Source organism: Onychostoma macrolepis, chromosome 02 (genome assembly GCF_012432095.1).
Source record: "Onychostoma macrolepis isolate SWU-2019 chromosome 02, ASM1243209v1, whole genome shotgun sequence".
Lineage (NCBI taxonomy): Eukaryota > Metazoa > Chordata > Actinopteri > Cypriniformes > Cyprinidae > Onychostoma > Onychostoma macrolepis.
In genome coordinates, this window is record NC_081156.1 from 34,874,039 (window position 1) to 34,901,401 (window position 27,363).

The 27,363-nt window shown below is 35.3% G+C and overlaps 1 protein-coding gene across 1 annotated transcript; it reads left to right on the forward strand.

Moving 5' to 3' along the window:
- Positions 1 to 207: 207 nt before the first annotated feature.
- onecut3b (one cut homeobox 3b) lies at positions 208 to 24,862 on the forward strand. Its single transcript, XM_058795937.1, has 2 exons — positions 208 to 1,237; positions 24,450 to 24,862. The coding sequence occupies exons 1-2, from the start codon at positions 208 to 210 to the stop codon at positions 24,740 to 24,742; spliced, it is 1,323 nt and encodes a 440-aa protein (XP_058651920.1). The 3' UTR covers positions 24,743 to 24,862.
- Positions 24,863 to 27,363: the final 2,501 nt, after the last annotated feature.

A 27,363-nucleotide genomic window follows, 5' to 3' on the forward strand; every position in this document is an offset into this window, starting at 1 on the left:
CTCTAGTTCAAAGACAGACGCGAGTCCCGCCTCTCTGTAGAAGCGCTGTTGTGCAGAGAGCGAGCCAGACGCGTAACGAACGCTCCGCGGCGATTTAACCAGGACAAAAGCTTCGGCGCATCATGTTGGACTGACTAGCTTTGAAATCGATGGATTGGTTTTGACATTGTTTCGGGGAAAATAAGCTCTCTTTGCGCGGCTCTCACGATGGAACTCACGATGGAAAACATGCACGGCGTCGCGTCGCACGCGCAAGCGGGGGACCTGATGAATTCCTCGCACGGCAGACCCTCGTCGGCTTCCCACCGGAGCTTGGTTACCCACGGGCGCTCGGCGATGGTGTCCAGCATGGCTTCGATCCTGGAGGGCGCCGGTGAGTACCGGAGCGACCCCGCGCTGTCGGGCCACCTGCATCCCGCTATGACCATGTGCGAGTCGGGCATGGGTTTGTCCAATACTTACACCACCCTCACGCCGCTTCAGCACCTGCCACCTATATCTACAGTCTCGGATAAGTTCCACCACGCGCATCCGCATTCGCATCACCACGCCGCGCACCAGCGCCTCTCCACCGGCAACGTCAGCGGGAGTTTCACGCTCATGCGCGACGACCGCGGCCTGGCGTCCATGGGCAACTTATACAGCCACTATCCCAAAGATATGTCAGGCATGGGCCAGTCCTTATCCCCGCTCTCCAACGGCCTCGGTTCTCTGCACAACTCCCAACAAGCGCTGTCTGCCTACGGGCCAAGTGCGCACCTCTCCAACGACAAGATGCTCTCTCCAAGCGGCTTTGAGTCCCACGCGGCGATGCTTTCCCGGAGCGAGGAGCATCTCGCGCGGAGTTTAGGCGGCCACGGGCACGGCATGATCTCTAATCTCAACGGGATGCACCCACACAGCCACCTGCACTCGCAGGCGAACGGATCCATGCTGACGGACAGAGAGCGGCACGGCGGCGGCGGCGGCGGCGCACAGAGCGGCGGGTCGGGGCAGGTGGAGGAGATCAACACCAAGGAGGTGGCGCAGAGGATCACGGCCGAGCTCAAGCGATACAGCATACCTCAAGCCATCTTCGCGCAGAGGATCTTGTGTCGGTCGCAGGGGACTCTGTCGGATCTGCTGCGCAACCCAAAGCCCTGGAGTAAACTCAAGTCCGGCCGCGAGACTTTCAGACGCATGTGGAAATGGTTACAGGAACCAGAGTTTCAGAGGATGTCCGCGTTGAGGCTTGCAGGTAAGTCATCATCACCTTCACATGGCCAGGATTTAGGAAATTTAATCTGGAAAAACAGTACACATTTTACACCCTTAAAATGCATGCGTCTGTGGGGACACTGGATTTTACGCACTCATTGTGCAGGCAAATGAGCTCATTGTATAATCGTTCCAAACAAACTATAACGCGCAAATATGGTATAGCAAGGTTTACTGAAAATGTGGAGGTTTTTTTTTTAAGAAACTGCACTGTAAAAAGTGGTAACCTGCAGTCGTTACCTTAAATCAATTTCTACCTGATTCAACACACAAAAATAGTTTTATTGGTGTAAATGAATTTTTGAATAAAACCAGTTAATATAAATGTTACCATTAACTTTTAAGACTAGATTTCCCTGGAAATTACTGTAATTGGTGTAACCTGTTTTATTTCTACTTTAACCTATTTTATAAATCTATATATAAACTATATTTGAACCTTTTAAATCTATATACACACACAATATATTTATGCCTACTTTAACCTATTTTTTTATGTTTTATAATAATGGTTCCAAAAGCGGGGTTTGACAGAAGCGAAACGTTTTGAAACCTTTCAGTTCTTAAAACAACCATATTTCATTAGTGTTAAAAACATTAAAGAAACTGGAAAGGTTCCATGCATATTAAAGACTAAGAGTAGCTAGAATTAGCTACTGTATATGGCAGTTTTGTACCAAAATATTAATATCTGGCAAAACACCAGTGCTTAAGTTTCTTTAGTTCAATTCAGAAGCTTTTGTTTTCCAAACAGGGTCTTTTATGGAAACCTAAATATATTATTTAACACAAGAACTCATCTGGTGATGTTCAGAACAGGATTTTACGCAAAAGTGACTTTCTGAGGCACAAATACACATTACATCACATCTTCATCATGAGGGCAAATACACAAGCAAATGTGCTCAAGCCATTTCAAGACGACAGTTTGGCATTATAATAATGTCTTTTCGGCAAAGGGCCATTTTAGAGGGTTCCTTAATTTGTTTTCACAATTTATTTATAGTTCAACTGATACTCATTCAAGCATCTGCCAATTTCTTTATACTGGAGTTTAAGGTTCTTTAGTAGCCTACAAATTCGAAATGGAACCTAAAAATGCCATTTAACAGCAAAAAGGCCACTGATTTTAACCCAAGCCAAAGAACCCTCGTCTGGTGCGATTTAGAGCCATTTTTCTTAAGAGGGACGCCTTGGCTTTAAAGAGTGCTCCGGACTGGATGACCATCAAACATTAGAGAACGATTTGCTGTCAGAGGCTGATAAGGGGATGGAGCGACGACAGATGGAGATCGCCGCTCGCGGGATTTCTCGCAAATGCTCACATTTGTGTGTTTTTTCCTGGGTGTCCCTCGTCCTCGGGTCCATTTGATACCCCTCGACTCTCACCGGGGCTCCGGAGCGTGACCTCCAGCTGATCGATAGCGCAGTTTCCCAGCGTCCCTTTGAAACGGAGCGCAGATCAATGCAATGAGAGGCGGCTGAGCGCGCTTTGTTTTAACGCGCTGATTATGCGTCAGTTTCCACGCACGCGTGACGCGGCTGTATTTGCATGCGTCTGAGGGCGACATTGGATTTTACGCACTCATTAAGTAGGCAAATGGGTTCACTGATTAAAAAGACGCGTTGATTAAAACGTTCCAGACAAACTATAACGCGCAAATATATGGCAGCAACGTTTACTGTAAATGTGGAGTTTTCAGAAAACTGCACTGTAAAAAGTGCTAACCTGCAATTATTACTTTAAAAAGCTATTTCTAACTGATTTAACACATGAGAATAGTTGCACTGGTATAAATTAATGTATATAGGTTGGTTAATATTTTTCAGTTGAATAAAACCAGTTAATATAAATGTTACAATTTGAATTTACCTGCAAATTACTGTAATTGGTGTAACCTGTTTTATGTATACTTTAACCTATTTTATAAATCTATACATTTGAACCTATATATACACAATATGCATGCCTACTTTAACCTATTTTATATGTTTTAAGAATATTAAAAATATATAAATTATTTTATTTATCTTACACTCTCAGAAATAAAGGTACAAAAGCTGTCACTGGGGTGGTACCTTTTCAAAAGGTACACTTTTGTACCTGTTAGGTTCAAATATGTACACTTTAAGTACTAATATGTACCTTTAAGGTACCAAAATGGACCCTTTAGGTACAAACATGTACCTTTTGAAAAGGTACCGCCCCAGTGACAGCTTTTGTACCTTTATTTCTGAGAGTGTATGTTGCTATATTTACGTTATTGTTACTTTCTGTCTGACCTAAGATGACCCAAATAAAGGCCAATAAAATAAATAAATTACAAATAATATGCATCTAAAAATATTTTACATATAATGTTTATTTAGATTTCTAGGCCATTTGACAGTAACAATATTTTGACACTGTGATCTCTGCAAGATCATCATAAAAATGCATGAAAGTAAAGTGGTTACTGAGATGAAATTAAAAAAATATGGTAGTGCAACTAAGTGTGCACACAGATTTTCGCATGAAAAAAAAGCATGTTTACATGCAGAGATCTCACACAAATTGAAAGAAACTCCTTCAATACTCACAAAAAACAGCAAGTATGTTGGAGTAAAGAGCCTAATAAAAGCTAAAGTGTGGTAGCATTAGAGCTGTGAAATACTCCGCCACATCTATTCATCATATTGATATTCCAAATTTATTAGTATCCTAATCAATAGGTATTCTCCGTTCAGCTTTTGGGGGTTGTGTGGACTGAGGCCCATGAGACGCGTGTGGTTAGAGAGGGCAGCATTAGTGACCTGCGCCTGGACACATGTCCAATCTGTGTGCATTTGAATGTCTAATGGATCACTTGGCAACTGTGATTAATTGCTGTTCAGCACAACTAAGACATCCTTCCCCTCTCTCTCTCTCTCTCTGAGGTTATTCTGACTAACACAGCATTCAGATCAGCATCAGAGGGATGCTAGTCATCTCTTACTCATCTTTTCACAAAATTATACTTCCTGAACACCTACATGCATATAAGAAATAAAAACCACACAGTCTTTTTTTTAATATCTCAATGATAGAAAATGCCCTGTAATCTCACGTTTCTCCTCTTACTGCAAACTGTAAAAAATCTCTAAAATTTAAGCTAAAAAAAAGAAGCTTTAGTTGCCAGAAGCATAAAAATACAGTAACAACCTTTTAAGTTTTACAGAATGAAATTAAATTTGCAGTAAAAAAAAAAAAAAAAACACACTTAACTTGAAATACTGTTAAACAAATAAATTAAATTAAAATATAAGTTAAAATGGCTAAATAATCAAAATGTATATATTCATAACCAGACTTATGTATGCATATAAAATACCTAAAAAAAAGATTTTATTTACCTTTATAATACAATGAAAACCACCTTAAGAACACAAATGGTTAAGAGAAAGTTCATCACAACTTTTCCACAAGCTGAAATAAACAGATGCACATACACACAGACACAAAACAATAAAATAATGCAATACACATTCATTTCACAACATAAAAACCTACATAACTGATAATTAGAAACGTAATTATATCAGTGAAAAACCATCAAATGTGAAGAGTCACACTGGGAATAATCAATATATGGGTTTTCACTGTAAATTATAAGATGATATGTATATTTTTCACTTCCAAAATTATATTTTACTGTAAAATTACATGTAATGTCCCATTAGATCTACAGTTTTTCACCATATAAAGGAACTTGCCATTAATCAATTAACAGTCTTTTACCGTTAAAATAATCATTTTGTTTTAGAAGAGAGAGCAATGATGTCTGCAATCAAATGTCATTAAATTTCCTGATCAGGAGGGTTGAGAAAGAACTCATTACACATGCTTTGAAACGAGCAGCTGGTTTCTGCAAGGCTTTGGTGTGGTTTCAGCTCAGATATCTGTGTGTTTGTGTGCTGTATTATGTTCAGTCTGTTGAGGTCTGCGGTCTGAAACGACCAGAGAGAGTCGTCAGCCATTTTAACACGCGCTACTATGACCGGCCACTTCACACACACACACACACACACACACACAATGCTTTGTGTCAATGCTGATGGTATCATGTATTTGCACTGGATTAATATTTAATGCACAAAAATCCTTAAAAAACATGGATATGTTTGTGAAAAAAAAAAAAATGTAGTGAAAAAATTTGATGTAGAAACAATCTTTCCTTAGAAATTGCAAGTAAATTTCACAAACAATTACTGTACAAAGAAATGGCAAGAAACACATTGAATTAAATGTGAAATTTTCAATTAGTATTTTATTGAAAAACATACTCCAACCATCTTTGTTTTATTTACAACTTGTGATATAGTCTGTTTAAAAATGAATATGCAACCAAAACATGATGGTAACAAGTTTAACATTTAACTGGACTAACATTTAACGCACAAATATCTTTAATAAATGTGAAAATGTTTTATGTTTTTTACAGAATACGCTCAGACCATAAATTTGGTGTAGAAAGAATTATTCAGAAATGGCTAGTAAATTTCACAAATAGTTACAAAACACTAAATGTTACTAAATGTGAAATTTTGAAGTAGAAAGCCTAAAATTGCATTTTCTTGTAAAACGTACTCCAATAATCATTTTTAGTGTTTTTGCTCCATAAAAAAAAACTAAAATTGAGAATTAGTGGCCAAAGATGAATTCTCTTCCTTATAAACGAAACCACAAACAGCCGAGGTCTGTTTAAGCATTTTATGTTCTGCAAACACTTTACAAGTGCAGAGATATTGATGCTCTGGAGGCTTTGGTAAATCCATCTTGTGCTGTGAAAACATCAATTGAGAATAAGCCTCTAATAGGGCTTTTTCACGGACACAGAGGGGGACTTCGGCTGTTTAATAACACACGAGAAACACGAGGACAGTCGTGTTACGCTCTGTGCTTAAAGAGACGGAATCAGAGACCAGAGCTAGTGAAGGACACTCGAGTCAAATCCACATCACACATCGTGTGAAAATATTGAATATGATCATATTACACCAGTGACAGATCATATAACATTCACATTGTTATAACATTAGTTAATGCACTGTGAACTAGCATGAAATATAATATTGCTTATTGCTCAAAAAATTATATCGCTCATTGTTAGTTAATGCATTAATGTAAACAAATGAGACCTTATTGTAAAGTGTTACTGATATCCATAATGTTGTATAATGCACACGTTGTATTGCACTTTATATTTTCATAACCAGACTCATAATGTATTGTAATACTTAATTATCTAGAGAACCCATGTAGAAGCAATTTTATACCAGAAATTGCTAGTAAATTTCACAAATAATTACAAAGAAACAATAATGCATTGTAATAAACAATGCAACTTTAATAAATAAAAGTAATGCATTGAATGAAACATGAAATTTTGAAAGACTGTATTTTCTTGTAAAACACTCTTTGTTTTTATTTACAATTTTGAAAGATCTTTTTTTTTTACAGTGTAATGCATGAATAATATAACAAAATTGGGCGTTAAAGAGTATTTTAATGCATTACATGTATTTCAAAGGGTTTTTTTGCAATTATGTACAACAAATTTTTGTGTGTACTTTAGGTCATCATGAATGCATTTATAATGCATGATGATAGAATGTGTTCGCTAATGATTTCATTAAATCTTTATATGCATTTTACATGAACTGAAATGGGAACAGAGAGTGATTTTCACTTTTTATACGCAGATAATCAAACACAGCATTAGTAAACTGTTCCTAAAGAAAGCATAAGATGATAAAATTGCATAAAATAATGCATTTTCTAATAGTTTAGAGCGCACACAGATCAACCTAAAAATCATTTCAGTGATTCCCAAAGAAAAGCAGCCGGACACTGAAATAAAATCACAGTTAAATCATGGACATAATGAGTAGTGATTATGCAGTATTTATATAAAAGGAAAAGAGAACAGTGGCAAGACTTTTATATTTGCCTTTAGATAATAAAGTCTAAATAAAAAAAGAACTAATTGACATCACAAACGCACAGATCTGAATGCGTTTAAAGTCTTGCTTCCCAAACCAAACAAACTCAAGTTCTTAGGAGTCATTATGAAACTAAACTCTGTTTCTATTGAAGAATTGATGCAGCAAAGCTGGCAAATCCAGCGATTATCTCAGCCTTATACATCAGAACAATCTGTGAATATCACACTGAAACGCATTAGCAGCTTTAGGTCGTATTGACAAAGACACAGATTGTCCAGTGAGTGAGTGTGTGTGTGTGTGTGTGTGTGTGTGTGTGTGTGTGTGGAGGAGCGATTGTGAGGGTTTGATGTCAGAGTTTCTCACCAGACACTGAACATCGGAAAATTACTGTAATAATACTGAAGATATGAACATACAAACACCAAGTCATATAAGAATATACTTCTGTTTTTATAGCAGCATGAAGTTAAGAGTTAACCAACAATCTATTTTAAATGCATTTACATAATTAAAAGTGAGACTGTAATGACCAAAACATGATTCAAGTTTAGTCAACAATCTTTGACTTCTTGCAAAAACTATTTGCACCAAACTTGCAAAATACAGTATATGTTCATATGCAACACGTTTGCAACAAACAACAGAACTAAGGAGAATATAGCTTTAATAGGTGCATTATTTGACTTATATATATATATATATATATATACACACACACGTGTTCCCATATACAGTAAATATATACATATTTGTTTAAATATATTTATACACAAACAGTACCATATTTTATCACATGTATTATGAAGACTATTACTGAATATAAACTGAGATATATAAACAGTATATAAGTAAATATATTGTCAAATATTTTTCAATATATGAAAAGTGACAATTTCTTGTGTATTCCATATATTGAAATATTAAACACAATATTTTATTCTGTATGTTTTCGTATAAATAACCTAATGATTCTTTCCTAATTTCTTTGTGTAAGGGATTTGCAAAAACTAATAATGTAAACAACTAATTATGTTTACGGTATTTAAGACAATATGATTCTAAATTTACATTAGATTTCTGCACTTTAATAGTTTCATCATTTGACTTTTAGTAAAGAATTTGATTGATTCTTTCAGATGATTAACAACAATGTAAACACGAACTTCTCTAAATCACAAATGCTACTGTAAGCGCTGATCTCTACAGCACAAGAAACAATCCATATAAGAGAGAGAGCATTAGCAGAAGTACAACAGCAAACGTCTCTCATTAAGCAGCTATAAAGGTAGAAACATTAATGACATTATTCCACTGGCACTTATAAAGCAGAAGCAGCTCGTCTGTTGTATTTAAAGCGGATCGTAAACGCTCAAAGCTGATGAGGACCGACGATGAGACTGTGTGGAGAACAGAATACTAGTATACTACACACCTTACTGTACGCTAGGATGCAAAATAGTATGCAAGTGCAAACACTTCAGATGGTGCCATGTATTCTGTCACATTGCCTCTCTTCATTGAACACTGAATTTAATGGCGTTCAGTTATCAGTTTTAAATGAGTAAAGTCAAAAAGGAAGAGCCAAGATGATGTTAAAATCCGCAGGTCATTTTACATTTACATGCGCTTATTAATCAAACTAAAAAAGGAAAACTTGAATAATATTGAGTCGAGTTATCATTGTTAACTAAAACAATAAATAATAAAATTGAAAAAATTGTTTCTTGAAACAAAATGTGTTTATTTTAACTTAAAGTGCTAATATAATTAAAATAAAATGTTTTAATATCTTTAAAATTCTATTATAGTTTTTATTAATATTTTGAACCAGTTTTACATTTTTTTATTTTCCATTTTCAATTTGACTTTCGTTTTTTTTTTTTTTTTTTTTTGCTGTGATTTTGTTATTTTTAGTAGTTTTTGTTTTTTTATGTCTACATAGTTTTTATTATAATAGTACATGAATTGAAACTATTAACTAGCTGAATTTTTTTATTTTTAATTTAAATTTTTTATTTGATTTCAACATCTATTTTATTTCAAGTAATGTTTTTTTTTTGTTTGTTTAATTTTAGTTTCAGTTTTAGTTATCTATAATAACCCTGAAAATGATACATAAATAAAAATTTATAAATTATACAGACCTGTAAAAAAAATAGATCAGCTACTTAAAATCCAATAAAATTGCTAAAACTTTAAGTACATTTAAAGTGAAAACAGAAAATATAAAAATAAAATATAAGTCAAAATATTAACAAAAACTATTGCATTTGGGTTGCATTTTGGCATACGGTACTGTATTTATCATGCTGTTGCATACTACACATTTTGCCAAGATTTGCATACTAGTACTCATACTCAAAAATAATAAGTGTACAGTGAAGTAATGACCAGTAGTTGGCCATTTTGAGATTCAGTCAATGAAAAACCTGTATTGTTCAACAATCAATATTAGTATTCAATTCTGATCCCAAACCAATGGTTGGTGAATTTTGCATAGCAACACATGACCACATTAACCAGCCAATAAAAACCCTGTACTATTGTGAGACATGCTTGATTCTCCAAGTCTGAAACATCTCCTCTGAACGTCTCTCCTGATGTCCGGACTGAACTGTGAACGTCAGCAGATGTGCGTCTCTCTCTCGTTCACGTATGTTAGGCTGCCGGTGCACGTATGAGAGATCAATAACGGCCCACCATCCCCCTCTTCTCTTCTCTCCGTCCTTTCTCTCTTTCTCTGCAACACATCACAAAAAAATTACCCTCCATCCATTACGACTGCCACGCCGCTATTGGATTAGAACATTCACAGCAGCAGAAATTCACCGCCGACAGACGCGAGCTGAATAACAGATGACCCTGATATCTGTGATCTAAACGTTAAAGTTTCATCTCTGAGCTTCACATACCTCACTGTGCATCCATTATATGTGTTCCTGCAGCACAAAAGCAGTCATAAGCAGCTCAGGTATATTTGTAGCAATAGCCAAAAATACATTGTATGGGTCAAAATATCCATTTTTCTTTTATGCCAAAAATCATTAGGATATTAAGCAAAGATCATGTTCCATGAAGATATTTTGTAAATTTCCTACCGTAAATACATCAAAACTTAATATGCATTGCTAAGAACTTCATTTGGACAACTTTATAGGTGATTTTCTCAATATTTTGATTTTTTTGCACGCTCAGATTCCAGATTTTCAGATAGCTGTATCTCAGCCAAATATTGTCCGATCCTAACAAACCATACATCAATGGAAAGATTATTTATTCAGCTTTCAGATGATATATAAGTCTCAATTTCAAAAAATTGAGCCTTTTGATCGGTTTTATGGTCCAGGGTCACATATGTGAGAATATCTACTGAGCCCTGCAAAATCTGTATTTTTTAGTCTATTTTAAATTCAGGTTGTAGTTCTAATTAAATACACAATACCAATACTGTCATATTTTATATTATGCTATTTTTTAAAACCGGTTGCAGACATATTATCGCAATGACTAATTAGCAAATCACAGCAATGCAGAAGAACCAGCAATGCATCCCTCACATTAATGCCAATAAGATACTGATTTACTGTTTAAAAGTTAGAAATAATGAACTCTGTGAATTTTCTCTATAGGTTTATCATTGTATAAAAACATTTTACATAGTATTTCCTCATTTGAAGTAAACATGCATGTTGAAAAGGCCTCCTAACATCAATATTTTACATAATATTATTAAATTTCCTTACGATACAGTAATATTTACACTATGAACTTATTCCATTTGAGTCCACAAATGATGATATTTCTTAGTATTAAATGGATTATTAAAATGAAATTTAACAAGCATGTGGAAAAGGGCTTCTAAATCATCAACCTTTTACATAATATTATTCAATTTACCTTACAATACAGTAATATTTGAGTATCGTGAACTTCCATTCGAGTCAAAAAATCTTAATATTTGATCATTTTTGGCCTCCTAATCATCAACAGTTTACGTAATATTATTATTTGTTTATAATCTAGCACAAGCTACCATGACTATTCATGGAGAAAAACAAGTGAAAAATAGGAAAATTAAATAAAACATAAATATAGAAAGATAGGTTGATCAACTATATATAAACAAATTAAAGTTTTTAAAGTTTGTTAATAATGATTAAAAATAAATAAATGTATATCTCACATATAATTAATATAAATAAATTAAAAAAAGAGTATTTGATAATAAAAACCACCCAAATATTCACAATTAAATAATTTTTTTTTAATCACAAGTGCACTTGATTAAAAAAACCCACAAAAATATTAAATAATATGATTAAATAAAATTTAATAAAATAAAACACCCCAAATATTTTCAAATATTGTTAAATAAATCTGATTATTATGTGTGAATATATTTGGGGTGGTTTTATTAAATAAAATGAAATAAAATATCCTTATAAGAGCACTTGATAAATAAATCACCCCAAATATATTCACATATGATTATAACACAACAAATGATGAAATAAATACTCAAAACTATCATTTCATCAAGATATAATCAGTAACTTACAAACCAGTTTTGTAGGCAGTTTTATATTCACATCACACACCGACTGAAGCTCACACACACTTCAAAAGAATCCAAAACAAAATAGTATTTTTCTTTCCCATCTCTTTCCTCAAAAGTGTGGAAATGACGGTTAGCGTGTTTTAGAGGAGCACGAGACCTCAAAACATGAGATCTTCAAATATGAAGCAGATGATGTCTGACATGAAAGCAGACGCGGAGGTGATCCGGCCATTGATTGAGGATGGGAGAGAAGCGGAGGATGGAGGCGAGTTGCTGAAATGATCGATCGGGGCTTTAATAATTGATAAGCGGGAGGGGAGGGAGACGTGGAGCTGCGTAACAGACTCAGTTCTTGGTAAGCAAAGTAAAACGTGCCATGAATGCTCACGCAGACATTAACACTGAGGTGACCAACGGCACAATGGATTCGAGAAGAGAAAGGAAAAACTGGAGCGAGAATCGTGATGCTCCACTGATTATCATTTGTGCCTGTCAGCAAATACAAGTGAGATCTGAAGGTTGAAGATGCGCTTGCATTGTGTTCACACAAAATAACACCATTTATCCTGCGCGCATGCATCTGATTAATAAAACCAGCACAAATATATTCACATAAGATTCAATAAATCTGATAATAATAATAAAAAAACACAAATATATTTACATAAGAGCATTTGACTAGTAAAAATTTCACTAAATATATTCCCATATCATTAAATAAAATCTCCTCATAAGAGCATTTGATCAATAAAAACACCCCAAATATATGCAGATATCATTAGATAAAATTAAACAAAATGTCTCTGTAAGACCATTTGATTAATAAAAAATAAAAAAAAGATTCACATATCATTAAATAAATTTGATACATGATAAGTGAATATATTTGGGGTAGATTTATTAAATAAAATTAAATAAAATGTCCCCATAAGACTATTTGATTAATAATAATATACACACACAAAAATCACATATCATTAAATAAATTTGATAAATGATGTGTGAATATATTTGGGGTAGATTTATTAAATAAAATTAAATAAAATGTCCTCATATAAGCAGTTGATTAATAAAAAGCACCCCAAACATATTCACATATATTTAAGCAAATTTGATTAATCATATGCAAGTATATTTTGCATGGTTTAATTAAATGAAATTAAATAAAATGTCCTTATAAGATCATTTGATTAATAAAAACTTCTTCGAAATCTTCACATATCATTAAATAAATATGAGAAATCTTATGTGAATATATTTAGGGTGGGTTTATTAAAAAAAAAAAAAAAAAATTAATAAAATGTCCTCATAAGAGCATGTGATTGATAAAAGCACCCCAAAAATATATTCACATATTCGTAAATAAATGTGATAAGTTATATGTGAATATAATTGGGGAGGTTTTATAAAATATGATTAAATAAAATGTCCACATAAGAGCATTTGATTCACAAAAACACAGCACAAATATTCATATTTTATACAATTTGATTAATAAAAGTACTCAAATATATTCATAAATAAAATGAAATAAAATGTCCTCATTAGAGAATATATAAGAGTTAACGTGAGGCGGATCCAGGATTCAAAATCTAATTTAAACCCAGAAACAGACAAAGTTTTGGGATTGCAAAACACTTTAAACCATTTAACAGTGTCTTTGATCATGTGATTCTTTATACTAAGGGTCAGATTTCCCATTGAAGCTCAAGATGCTCTTTTGATCATCACAAATCACGCTGGAGAACAAGATCATGAGGCTATGTTTGCCGCTGCCATTGAAGCAAAAGATACTAAATACACATGCAAATATTAAGATGCATTCTCATTATTAAATTCAATTTCTTGTGCTAAAAAAAGTATGAACAATGCAAAACAGGTTTATTTCCACTAGTGCTCTCAGATATTTGGTCTCGTTGTCCAGACGTGTGTTAAAGGTGAAAACACCCAGGTGTGAATGTGTGCATGAACACACGGTGGTCTGGTCGCATGTTTAAACGCTTCTACCTGTGCATATGCAGGAAACTGTGGTGTGTGTGTGTGTGCGTGTGAGATTGGGTTATAGAGTGCGTCTGCGCTACACATTGTTAAGGCTTATCTGACTTGCGCTGAATCTGTATTGATTTCCTTTCCCCTGCTCGCTCCTGCATCTCTGGGGCTCTCGCCAGCAGCAGCAGCCGCAGCCAGCCGTGCAACACACACACACACACACACACGGTCGTGCAGACCCCCTCCCTGCAACACCACAAGCTTTCCCATCAACAGATCTGTCTATGAAACACACACAAACACATGCACAGACACACGCACACACAAACAAACACACACACATGCACAAACAAACAAACATACACACACACATACACAAACACATGCACAAACACACGCACAAACATGCACAAACACACACACACACACACACACACACACACAACACACACACACACGCACAAACGCACACACACACGCACACACACAAACGCACAAACACGAACTCATGCACAAACATGCACACACACACACACAAACACACACACACATACACAAACACATGCACAAACACACGCACAAACATGCACAAACACACACACACACACACACACACACAAACGCACACACACACGCACAAACGCACACACACAAACGCACAAACACGAACTCATGCACAAACATGCACAATCTGTTGTGTCTGTGGGAGATGAAGAACATAAACACAACAGAGCTGTGTTCAGAATACTATACTATTTCAACAGTACAATATAATTCATATATATATATATATATATATATATTTTATTTGTATTTTTTATTTTTATTTTTGTTATTCTTATATTGTATATTAGCTTTGTGTATAACGTTTTGGTAATATTGTAAAAGTACAAAATCTCTCACTGGGGCTATACCTTTTTAAAAGATACTAATTTAGACACTAATATGCATTTTTAGTACTAATATGTACCTTTAGGGTACTAACAACCCTTTGGAAAAGGTATAGTGCCCCAGTGACAGCTTTTGTACCTTTATTTCTGAGACTGTGTAAACACAGTTATGCCAATAAATTACTTTAAATTTAATATCTGAATGACCTACTGCATTTGCCAATGTGCATGTGCAGTAAACAAGCAGAGTACATTGTGATGTAGCATACATTTATTGTTGCATAAGGCATTCTGTTCCACATACTGTTTTTATGAAAAGCAAACATACTGGAATATAGTCCTCATGTCACCTGCTCTCAAACACACATCATGAACACATTTATCAGGATTCATTTCAGTGCAGAAACACTTCTACCACACCACCCTTGGCTGGACAATCAGATAGTCCCGCCCCCAAAACATGACTGACAGGAACTCAAACAAACAGATCAATGTTCTGAAAGCATCAGTGTTTCACTCTTCAGACATCAAACTACCAATGACTGACTTACAGTGAAAACATTTCACATATTCACATATTCTAATACAATAATTATTAATAGGACATATCTATGCATATTTTTCTTTTACCATCACAAAATCAAGGATCAGTACAGATTATACAATATGCATTAGAAACTAGCAATGCAAACCTTGTGTGTACATATATTATTTACAGTTGGAGAAAACAGCTGGCCTCAAATGCAAATTAAATCTGACAAATGCACACTTAAAACACTTGAAAACAATCTAAACATGATGCAAATAATGTTTTTATACTTAAAAAATGCACGTTTAGTTTGATATAAACAGTCTATGGCATGCAGTTGTTTAGATGTGTGTGTGTGTGTGTGTGTGTGTGTGAAATGTTAGTGACCGAAAGACGCTCGAGAATAACATACATACATAAAACACAGGGTTAATTTAAGATCTGCAAGTGATGGTTTGCTCTTGCAATGACTTCTTGGCTTTCAGATCAATCAAACTGTCTATGAATGGCGTTTAATTGAGCTGCTGGGGATGGATCTGGTCTGTCAGATGTTTGTCCACTGAGAAATTGATTTTGGAGACCAGTTAGGAAAGCCGCAAGACAAAGACGAACTCATCCTGACCTGGACAAAGAGAAAACCTCACTTATATTAGGCTACACCTGCCTTAAACACCAAACTCTCTCATTATATCTAATATTCTTATTATCTAATTATAATCAGAATGGTTATGAAGAGCCTTCTAGTCTGTGTGAGATTTTATAAAGATGTTTTAATGTAATGGACATGATTTATTTGAATATGAATGTGATAATACTGAAGCATTGTACATACTTTTACATTGTTTTAGCACATTAAGGCTAAAATACAAAAAGGAATCTGCGTCTTTACCTTTTCTTATTTTAAACCCAGAGTAAACTTTTAAGAATATATGAACCTCTGTATTAAGACTTTATAAAATCTCAGTCTCAGAGTTGATTCTGAATCAAGCCACTTGAAGGAATAAATTCAGATTATTTAGAAATAATCCATCACGTTATATCCCTAGTAATGCATGTATTTAGCAGATGTTAGAAGCAATAATTTGGGAAGTATATTTCTACATGTTGTTTAAAAAAGATTTCTATGCACGATATAAAGCAGTGGATTGATTATTTATTTATTTATAATTCATTTTTAAAATAATAGCTGAGAAAGAAAGACGCTCAAACACACACACACACACGCACGCGCACACACACACACACACACACACAGGAGAGTTACTGAGGTCAAACTCCGTTTCAGTCGCATATGAGATGCTTCCGCAGTAATAATATTCTCGACATGTTGTTTTGAATTATTCGAGCAGATCCACAAAGCAAATATTGACTACTGTCTGCATTCGTAAAAGTGCTATTTATTATGTCTAAAACAAGCATTACAAATACTATTAATTCTTCTGAGGTGTTAATTCTTGTGAGGTGAGACTAGATGAAGCAGCCTGCATTTAAAAATATCAATGCTTTATAATTCTAATAATATAATATTTTGTTATTATTTATCATTATTATTTTATTAACTGGTTGACAAAATATTATAGTAATATTCCATTTGAAATAGGCCTACATGGTCGTCAGATGACTCGTTTTTTCTTCATTTCACAGAAAACCGCTTGTCATTTATTTTTATTTTTTTACCGAGACCTATTTTTTAACTGTTACTTCCATTTATTTTCATTATTTATTTACTTCTCGCACGTGCTGATATTGCGGACTTTTAATAGCAAACGCACAATTCACTAATGAATTAATGTTTATATGAGCGCAGAATATTAATATGACTATGGAGAATAATTATAATTATTTATTTTGACAACGAAAAGTCGAAAAAAAGTGTATTTTCATTTGTGCTGCTGGCAGAAAAACACGAAGAACAGATTTGTGTGGCGTGTATGCACGACATGAACACACACACACACACACACACACACACAATCAAAATAAAAATCGAATTATAGGATCCGCTTAAACCTTTATTGTTAGACGCTCAGCGTATCGATGATGAACATTGACATCCACTCAAAAGCACAGCTTCATTTTGCCTTCGCTCACACTGAACTCTGAAGATTAAAAAAAAAAACATTTATCAAGGGATTCTACAGAATTTTAATATTTTATTTATTTTATTATAATATGTAACCACATCAAATATGATCCTACGGATAAAGTAAAGTAGAGTACATTTACAATTATTCAATTCAGAATTTAAGCCAGTGAACAGTTCACTAGAGGAAGCTTGGTGCCGTTTTGTGATTTTAAAAATCCACTAGCATTGTTTGGCCAAGAAAAACTGTTGCAGTGATATTTTAAGCAGCAGAAATGAGCCGCATTGATTAAATATGGTTAATCTATAAACTCGCAGCAGCCGCAGAATGTAATGGGTGTGTATTGTTGATCTGGTTTGTGTTGACTGGGCTTTGATTGACATGACTGTTTCTCGCCAGCAGTAGCCCGGCCCGCGCGGGAGAGGGTTCGTTTCACCGCACCCAAAAACAGAACCGCCCCGCTCAAGCCATCGATCCCGAGCCGAGCTGTTAGCGGCCTGGTGCGGTTAGTTATCGATCCCGCCCCCCGCCCTCTCCGCCACGCCCACACGCACACACAGACCACACCCACCTCAGCAGACAGCATGTTCACATATGTACAATAACTGTATTGTTCATTTGATTGACTTTTTGGGGTTCAAGGCTACGGAACTTTTACAAAAGGATTTATTTTGCACAAATGCTCTAACTTATAACCCGATCTCACAAATGTGCGTTTTAATGGCACGATTTTTTTGTTTCTATTTGGAGTAGCCTACTATTTATATGCAGAAATTGACTTTGGCTTGCATATTATATGCAATGGTTAGGTTTAGGGGTGTGGGGTAGGTGCATATTAGCCTATACGTATGCCAAAATGCGTATCATATGCACGCCAACAAAGTGCGTATTATATGCACGCAAAAACTGCGTATTGTATGCACGACAAACACGTATCGTATGCACGCCAAAGTCAGTAGCACGCAAAATACAAATAAATAAATAAAAATAAAATAAAATAATATATATATAAAGAAAATCGTGCTATTGATACGCATTTTCATGAGACCTAGACGCCATTTTGAATTGAACGCGGATGAAAACGAGGCTGTGAGGGACAGGAGTTTTGTTTTTCTCTGAAATACATTGCATCAGATGAACATTCGGTAGGCCTATGCTGTTAAATCCATTGAACGCACTGTTTATTTCTATTTCAGCCTCGTTTTCATTCATGTCAAAAATTAAATATGGCGCTAACGTCTAATTGTATTAGCCTACTAAAGTTTATTGTAATAAAACAAAGAAAACCTATTCCTAATCTGGCACACACATTAAAAAGTATAATGGATCATTTTCTGAAACAATTATAATCCAATCTCAGTTTCATTACAGAAGCAAACCACTTTTTTGCATTAGTCTGTTTTTTTGTTTGTTTGTTTTTTAAGCAAGAATCCGTTATACTCACTAGAAAGCTTGTTTAGAAGAAGCATTTTGTAGTGTTTTAGTTAAAGGGTTAAGCAAAAGAATACGAGATTGTGATTAATAGATTAGTTAGACTATCTCCTTGATGGATATTGATTTAGGCAACTCTCATATTCTTTAAAAAACTGCCATATGAACTCAGGATATAGCAAATATAAATAAAAGGACAAACTGCAGCAGTTCATATTCATCCATCTGAGTGATAAGATATCAATATCAGCGCTTACCATTGGATTACAAAACTAAACAGACGCTGCCCATTAAAATGTCATCTGCAAACATCGCACACACACACTTCCCGTATTGAATGTCTTTTCTGTGATTATCCGGCTTCCTTCACATGAGCTACAGTCAATATGGATAATTTTCTTATTTTATCAATGCGGGTTTATGTAATCTTGATGTCACAGACAACCCTCAATGTGCTGTCTGACATATTTTAGTATATGGAATTATTTAAATATTCTGATGCAATTGAGTCTGATTTATTGCAACTGGCATTCAAATGGAATAACAGTAAAACTGTTAAAAACCAAAAATGTTCAGCAAATTGGCTGTATTAAGGGGCAACTCCCACACACTGCACTGTATATTATTATTATTGAGCTGGAGATGCAGCGTTATCAAGCCTGGCACAAGCACTGCTGTGTGACCTATATATTAAATACATGCCTCATGAAAAGAATTTAAAGCAAAGGTCAATCGATTCCTGGACTATTAATTTGTAAGAAAAAGGATTAAAAATGAAGCAACTGAATGCGGGTGTCATAATAAACAACGATAAAAGGGTTTATATGCTGTAACTTATTTGGACCTGGAGGAGAGGTCATTCCTTTGCATTTATGGATATTATTTATGCAACCAGATTCGCTTTTTGATTAGGTTAACTGTGTATCCGTAGAGAAACGTTATTTGGTTCGTTTGTTGGCCTGAGAGATGAAATGCATGGTTCTGTGATGTCTCAAATAATGAATTTTCCCGATTAGTTTCAGCTTAATTCCTTTCATCTTAACAGATAGGCTAAAATACTCTGCTACAGTACGCATTTCTCTTTTCGAGGCATATAGGTCAGCATTTTGTAGTCTGAACGTGTTGTTTCTGGTAATTATGAATTGCCCACATTGCGTTCATTCCACGCTTGAGATCTGAATAAACCGTGCGTGAAATTATAGAGTCTTGGCCATTTCCCCAGTGTTTTAGGTGTATGCATTCTCTTTACACATAAGTAAGGGAAAGTTGTGTCTACTCGCCCGTTGCAGTCTTTTATTTTCCATAGAGGCACTGTAAGTAATCCGCATGGTTTATGCGCAACATCCAAAAACAACTGAAGCCAGATGACAGTTTTGTGTGAGGGATCAAGTCCTTCTCATTTTCCGCCAGAAATCCCACCTGTACTATTCAAAATGGCGGCTTTAGACACTCCAATGTCATTAAACAATATTGTCTCGAGCTTCTGTCCACACGCACGTGGCGACGCGACGTTAAATTGAATGCAAGCGACTGAATGAACGCATATTTAATTGCATACTCATTTCCGTAATGTTTTGCACGTGCACTCGCTCTCGCATTTTATTATTCTTGTGGCACTTTGTTTAGTGCTTCTTGTAACCTATTTTTTATTCTCATATATGCATTTGCTAAATGAACAGGCCTAGTACATGTAGCTAAATATTGAGTGAATAATATCAACTTTAGTAGGATCAGCTTCTTTTTCTTGCAGAATGTCTCCTGAATTCTGATTCTGAAATCATTCAGGTTCAAAATAGTCGAAATGATATTTTCCATCTTTAAGACCAACATTTAAGTGCAACCAGATAAACAAATGTTAGGCCATTATCATGAATGTATAAATAAATGAATAAAGCAAGCAAGAAATACTCTCGGTAGGACTGTATAGTAAATGTACTGAGTGTTTTGAACATATCTGCTGGTTGAATGTTAAAGTGCGTCTAATGCGCGAGGCAGAATGCGCGTCTTTCTTCTTTCTGTCTGCGCTCTGCTGTTGCCCTAAAAGCTGCAATGATCGATTTTCCTCTGTTTTCTCTTGCGCACGTGGTCCAGTAATCAGGGCCCCTTCCCAGGCGATCGATCCGTATTGATCCCCCACGGAGCGCGTGACACCGGGAGGAGGCTGGTGGGAAAGAGCCGAAATGATGCTCGATACAGAAACAGGAGACAGTCGGACAAAAGAGCTCTAAATATGGGTCAGAGAAGAGGGAGAGTCCTCATCAAATGCTGCGCTATATGTATTTTCCGTCATTTGAGCGTTAGTCACTTCTCCATATATGATTTGTTGAAGCAGATGAATCTGTTTTGTCTTCACATCTGTCCAGCTAAGACAGCCATGATGCTCTCATGAATCAAAATACAGCTGTTGTAATTTGAACAAACCCAAACCTAAAATATACAGAATGTTTCTAAACGTTTCTCAATAACGATTAAGTGATGTATATACCTCTATAAATAATTTAAATAATATAGTGTGTATTAGTTATGTTAGTCTATTACATAGATACATACAGTGGATTAAACAATAAAATTATAGATAGATAGATAGATAGATAGATAGATAGATAGATAGATAGATAGATAGACAGACAGACGGACGAATAGATAGATAGATAGACAGACAGACAAATAGATAGATAGACAGACAGATGAATAGATAGATAGATAGATAGATAGATAGATAGATAGATAGATAGATAGACAGACAGATAGATAGATAGATAGACAGACAGACAGATGAAGAGATAGATAGATAGATAGATAGATAGATAGATAGATAGATAGATAGATAGATAGATGAACAGACAGACAGACAAATAGATAGGTAGATAGACAGACAGACAGATGAAGAGATAGATAGATAGATAGATAGATAGATAGATAGATAGATAGATAGATAGATAGATAGATAGATAGATAGATAGATAGATAGACAGACAGACAGATGAATAGATAGATAGATAGATAGATAGACAGACAGACATACAAATAGAACAGTAGAACGATAGATAGATAGATAGATAGATAAATAGATAGATAGATAGATAGATAGATAGATAGATAGATAGATAGATAGATTCATAGATAGATAGATAGATAGATAGATAGATAGATAGATAGATAGATAGATAGATAGAACAACAGACAGACGAATAGACAGATAGATATACAGACAGACGAATAGACAGATAGATAGATAGATAGATAGATAGATAGATAGATAGATAGATAGATAGATAGATAGATAGATAGATAGATAGATAGATAGATAGATAGATAGATAGATAGATAGATAGATAGATAGACGGACAGACAGACGGATAGATAGACATGAACTGCTGTAGGGTCAGTATTCTGCATGAGTGATTGAGTGATTCTGCATGTTGGTGTGTGTTTTATTAGTGTATGTGTACAGTATAACAGTGTGTGTGTGTGTGTGTGTGTGTGTGTGTGTGGTGTGTGGTGGTATATGAATATGATGGATGAGTGAGCTGCAGCTTTAGACGGCAGCAGTAAACAGATTTGACTGTGTAGGGTAGATCGATTGGCTCATGGCTCTCTGTAATTAGACATACAGCGCTCGGCCTGGCATCAGCCTCCTCAGCACAATCTCACTGGGGGAACCCTCACCGCAAGAGTGTGTGTGTGTGTGAGAGAGAAATACACACGTATGCAAGAGAAGGAATCGTAGAGTTATACAGTAAGAAACAGAGCGGGATGTTCTGTGCATTAGCAGACGATTAGGTTTGTTTTAATGAATGATAACAGGCAGGACTGTGAAACGCTGACATAATGATTTTGTTGCGCAGACAGATTGTCCTGCTCTCTGTGGTGCTTGTTGCTAAAAGCGGAAAGTGCTTGGGCTTTGGCGTATCGTCAGCAGTGTTTTATAGAGTCAGCTGTGAGTGCGAACACATGAATGTAAATCCTCTGGATGACTGCAAACAGCTCGCAGAGGCAGAGTGGATTTCGCCTGAGGGTTCTCAAACATGAGTCCCACAGGATACACACACACACACACACACACACACACACACACACACACAGAACATATTGGTTTTGTGCTTCACTACAACAAATACATTGGTCAAATACATGTCAAAAGCGCATTAAATGCATAGACCTGCAAAATGCACACTCTTAAAAATAAACTTACTTATTGACATCAATGGTTCCATGAGGAACCTTTAACATTTATGGAAACTCTAAAGGTTCTTTATGGTGGAAAAGGTTCTGTAGATTATTAAAATGTTCTTCACACTAATAAAAATGGTTCTTTTTAGAACTGTTCACTGAAAGGTTCTTTGGGGAACCAAAATGCCCCCTTTATTTTTAAGAGTGTAACATGTAGATTTAATGCAGTAATTTAGTCTTCACTGTCTGAAATGTGTTATTATTTGTTGTGTATTGCACATTTTGGTATATCTGGGGACAATATGCATGCAATATACTTCAGAAATGATAAGAGAAGTAAGCGTGCAATTCTGAACAAATGATTATTCTAAAGTAGCAGAAAGACTCTAATGATGTCACTTCCTGTGCAATATGTCATTTAAAGTGGCAGTTCTATTGATTTGAGGATTATAAGCTCAGAGACATAAATTGTTCAGATAAATAAAAAAAATATTTTTTAAATATATATCAACATTTATACATAGCTAACAGGAAACATTCTCAAAACATTCTGACGAGTCATGAACAAATGTCTTATTCAAAGAACATTTATTCAAAGTTCTCTGGTCTTTAATATAGTTCTCAAAACGTTAGCATAAAATTATAATTCATACATCGTTCATGGAACATTTTTTTGAAACTTTCGATGCTAGTCTGATATTTTTTGTTAGGCTATTACTTGTTTCAGAATGTTCATTCACAAATAAAATTTCAATAATGTTTGCAAAATGATAAAATGGAATGTTCCCTTAGCATTCAAATAACCAAGAAAAAACATGAATGGAATGTTTGTTTAAAGTTCTCTGGTCTTTAATAACATTCTCAAAACATTATTTATACATCACTCATGGAACGTTTTTCTTCAAAAACATTTTAGTTGGACGTTCATCTAACGTTTTTAAATGTTACTGTGTGTTTCAAAATGTTCAGGGAACATTCAAAAGTAACATTCCTTTATAAAATTATAAAATGCAATGTTCTCATAACCAAAAAAAAACACAATTTTTTTTTACATTTTAAAAACTGGATGATTTGAACGTTTTGAGAACATTCAGAAAGAAAGAAAAAGTTTTCATAACATATATTTTGTTAGCTGGATATAAATTGATATAGTGTGTTGTAGTGCTGTCAAACGATTAATTGCGATTAATCGCATCCAAAATAAAAGTTTTTGTTTACATAATATATGTACATAATATTAACATGTATGTGTGTGTATTTATATATGCATAATAAATATACACAGTACACACACATATATTATGTAAACAAAAACTTTTATTTTGGATGCAATTAATTGTTTGACAGCACTAGGTGTTAAGATATTTTAAAATAGTATTTCTACCTAACTGTATGCATATAGTGCTTTACAATAATTTTTTTGTTAGTTTGCAATCAATTCTGAACACTCTACTATACTGAATGACTCTTGGTTTCACGGCTTCCTTGATCAGCTTTCTACTGGTTGCATGATTTTATGGACGTCGAATTCTTGTATTTTCACTCCTCTCTTTCTCTGTGTCTCCTTCTGGCAGCCTGCAAGAGAAAGGAACAGGAGCAGCACAAAGACAGAAACATGGTGCCCAAGAAGCAGCGCCTGGTCTTCACCGACCTGCAGCGGCGAACACTCATCGCCATCTTCAAGGAGAACAAGCGGCCCAGCAAAGAGATGCAGATCACCATCTCACAGCAGCTGGGCCTGGAGCTCTCCACCGTCAGCAACTTCTTCATGAACGCACGCCGAAGATGCATGGATCGCTGGCAAGACGAGCATGCGGTCAGTCCCGGGCAGCCCGGCACCTCGGCGACCACTTTCTCCAAGGCTTGAGCGTCTCGGATGCGGAGAGATCTGTGCCAGATGCACAGCTGATGATGATCTACGGCGCCCATCAAACCTCACAAACCTCTTCCGTGCACGGCGGATGTGGATGAATCATTTGCATTTGTCAAATCAAACGTATTCTTTTAATTCATTACTCCGTGTATTTCTTTCTCATCATGGATATTTTGGCCATCCCCCCACCTGTGCTTGATATTTGAGCTAAAACATCTCTCATCTCAGTCTCTGGATTAGCCGAGCAGAATTTTCTCTCTCTCATAGAGCAGCAGAAAGAAGGAAAAGAAGGCAATACGTATTTTAGCACACAACCCTTGGTTCTCGACTCCTTGACCTTTGACCTGTCCTTGACACATCAGGATATATCTAGATATTCATATCGCGGTAGCTTCTCAAATCACGTCAGATATTTTCAGGTGTCTCGCCGTCTCAGTCTGTACTTTCACTGCCAGCGTGGCGCCTTGTTCTTGCTTCAGCACAATGATAAAGGGATGCAAAGAATCAATCAGTCCTCTGTATTCGCCCCTAAAGAATCATTTTACCGTAGGGGTCTTACAGAGAGCTTCACCTGCACAGAGCAACGGCGCCACCTCCTGGAAAACCCTACAAACTCACGCTTCGTTTGCTGCAGGACATGCTGCCTTCAACTCCGTGCTGTTTTAGCATTACTCATTTACTATTATGTTTTTTAATTATTTTTTTTTAAACTAAAATTTTTGTTGTGGTTTTTTCATTTTTATTATATTTAAAACTTTTTTTATGTGTATATAGCGTTTATTAATTTTATTTCAGTTTGTTTTAGTATCATTAATATAATTTTATTTATATTTTGAATGTTTTTATTTTTATATTTCCTGCTTTCTTTACAATTTTAGTTAAGGTTTTTGTAATTTTGATGCATCATTTTTGTTTTTAATGTCTATGTTGTTTTTATTAATTTTACATTAGTTTTAGCTTTAGTTATTTTAGTATAATTATATATATATATATATATATATATATATATATATATATATATATAATTATACCGTTATCTTTTATTTTTATCTTTTAGTTTTTATATTTTTAATTTTAATTTTAAAGTTTTAGCAATTTTTAGCAATTTTATTATTTTTATGTTAAATATGTCTATACAGATTTGATTCATTTTTAATTCAGTTTTAGTTATTGTAATACTTCAAGTTAAACTAAATAAAAAAAGGAGAAATGTTGCCTTGGCAACTAGCTGAAATAAAGTAAGCTTTAATATTTAATTCAAGCACTGAATTTTTTTTTTTTTTTTTTATGTATATATAGTTTTTAGTTTTAGTTACCATTAATAACCCTGCATCAAGTCAATTTAGAATGAGAGTATTTATCATTTTCCCATTATTTTCAATGCAATTTCCAAACTCTCGAGTAGGAACGTCCCAGAACGAGTTGAAGGCAGCATAAATCTGTCCTGCGCAGGTTGTCAGATGTCAGGACTTTTTTCTCATCCATGCGCTTTTTTCATACATTTATGTCTTATATCCAATGGTATTTTCCGTTACCAAAGATGAAACAATCAGTAACCAAACGCAGAGTAAAAGCTGTTCGATTATTTTTCTCCTGTTTGTGGAGACCCGCAGCTTCTAGTGGCCAAACCTAAAGGTAAAATGTCACTGTATGATAATTGAGTGCCAACGACAGATGCCTTAATGATAATTATAAAGGATGTTTATGACACCCCAAAGACTCCCTTCCTTTCCCATGAGTCTGTGCGGGAGAATCCGACAAATCATGCGAAACCCTTCCCACAGGGGCTGAGAAACACTCATCCGTTGTTTTGGAAACCAAATCGCTCCATTTACCAAAACGTACTGAAAATGAAACTGTAAATATTATGCTCTATCTTTCCTCCTTGTTTTCCTTCCCTCTCTCTCTCTCTCTCTGTTCCTCTATAATAACGATGCGGGTAAAAATAGTTACATAGACACAAAGTTTGTATTAAACGTCTGGACTCTTTGTGCTCTGTTGTGCATAAACTAAGTGTAAAGAAGCACCTTGTGACGACGAGAAACTAAGAAAAAAAGGGATTGTTGTGTATAACGAACAATTGTGGAGAAACGGACTCCTGAACTCTGAACTCTCGCAGCTGTAGAGATGGATATTGTCTCTTTGTCTATCAATCCAAAGGTTTCTGCTGGAGAAAAAGGCCCTTCTTGACGCATTTGCCAGGTGACGGTCATCTTTGCTTAATTCCTGTCTCGCTGTCCAGACAGGTAAGACAGCAAATGTCTGTAGCATTTTCAAAGACAGCATTGAGCTGTGACCAGGCGAAGAGCGAGTTTTTCTTAAACAGTGTCATTGCAAACTCTGATGTGAAGCAAAAATGTGAAAAAAGCGAACACACACCTCGTTTGTAGTGAGAATCAATGTGGCTACCTCACAGAAACACAGTGGTGTGTGTGATACAGCCACTGATACCAAAGATTCTTCTTCAGCCTGCCAGTTTAACCACCACCATCATCATCATCATCATCATCATCACCCGCCTGTTCCTCACAAACACACACGTACACCAATGTGATTTAGTGTAGCGATGCATTTCCCTCTCAAACACACAAACACATTTGCGTAGCTGTCTAAAT

Coding starts and splice junctions, on each gene's coding strand:
- onecut3b (XM_058795937.1), top strand. CDS start 208: ATGGAACTCACGATGGAAAACATGCACGGCGTCGCGTCGCACGCGCAA. Junction 1,238..24,449: donor GTCCGCGTTGAGGCTTGCAG/GTAAGTCATCAT, acceptor TCCTTCTGGCAG/CCTGCAAGAGAAAGGAACAG.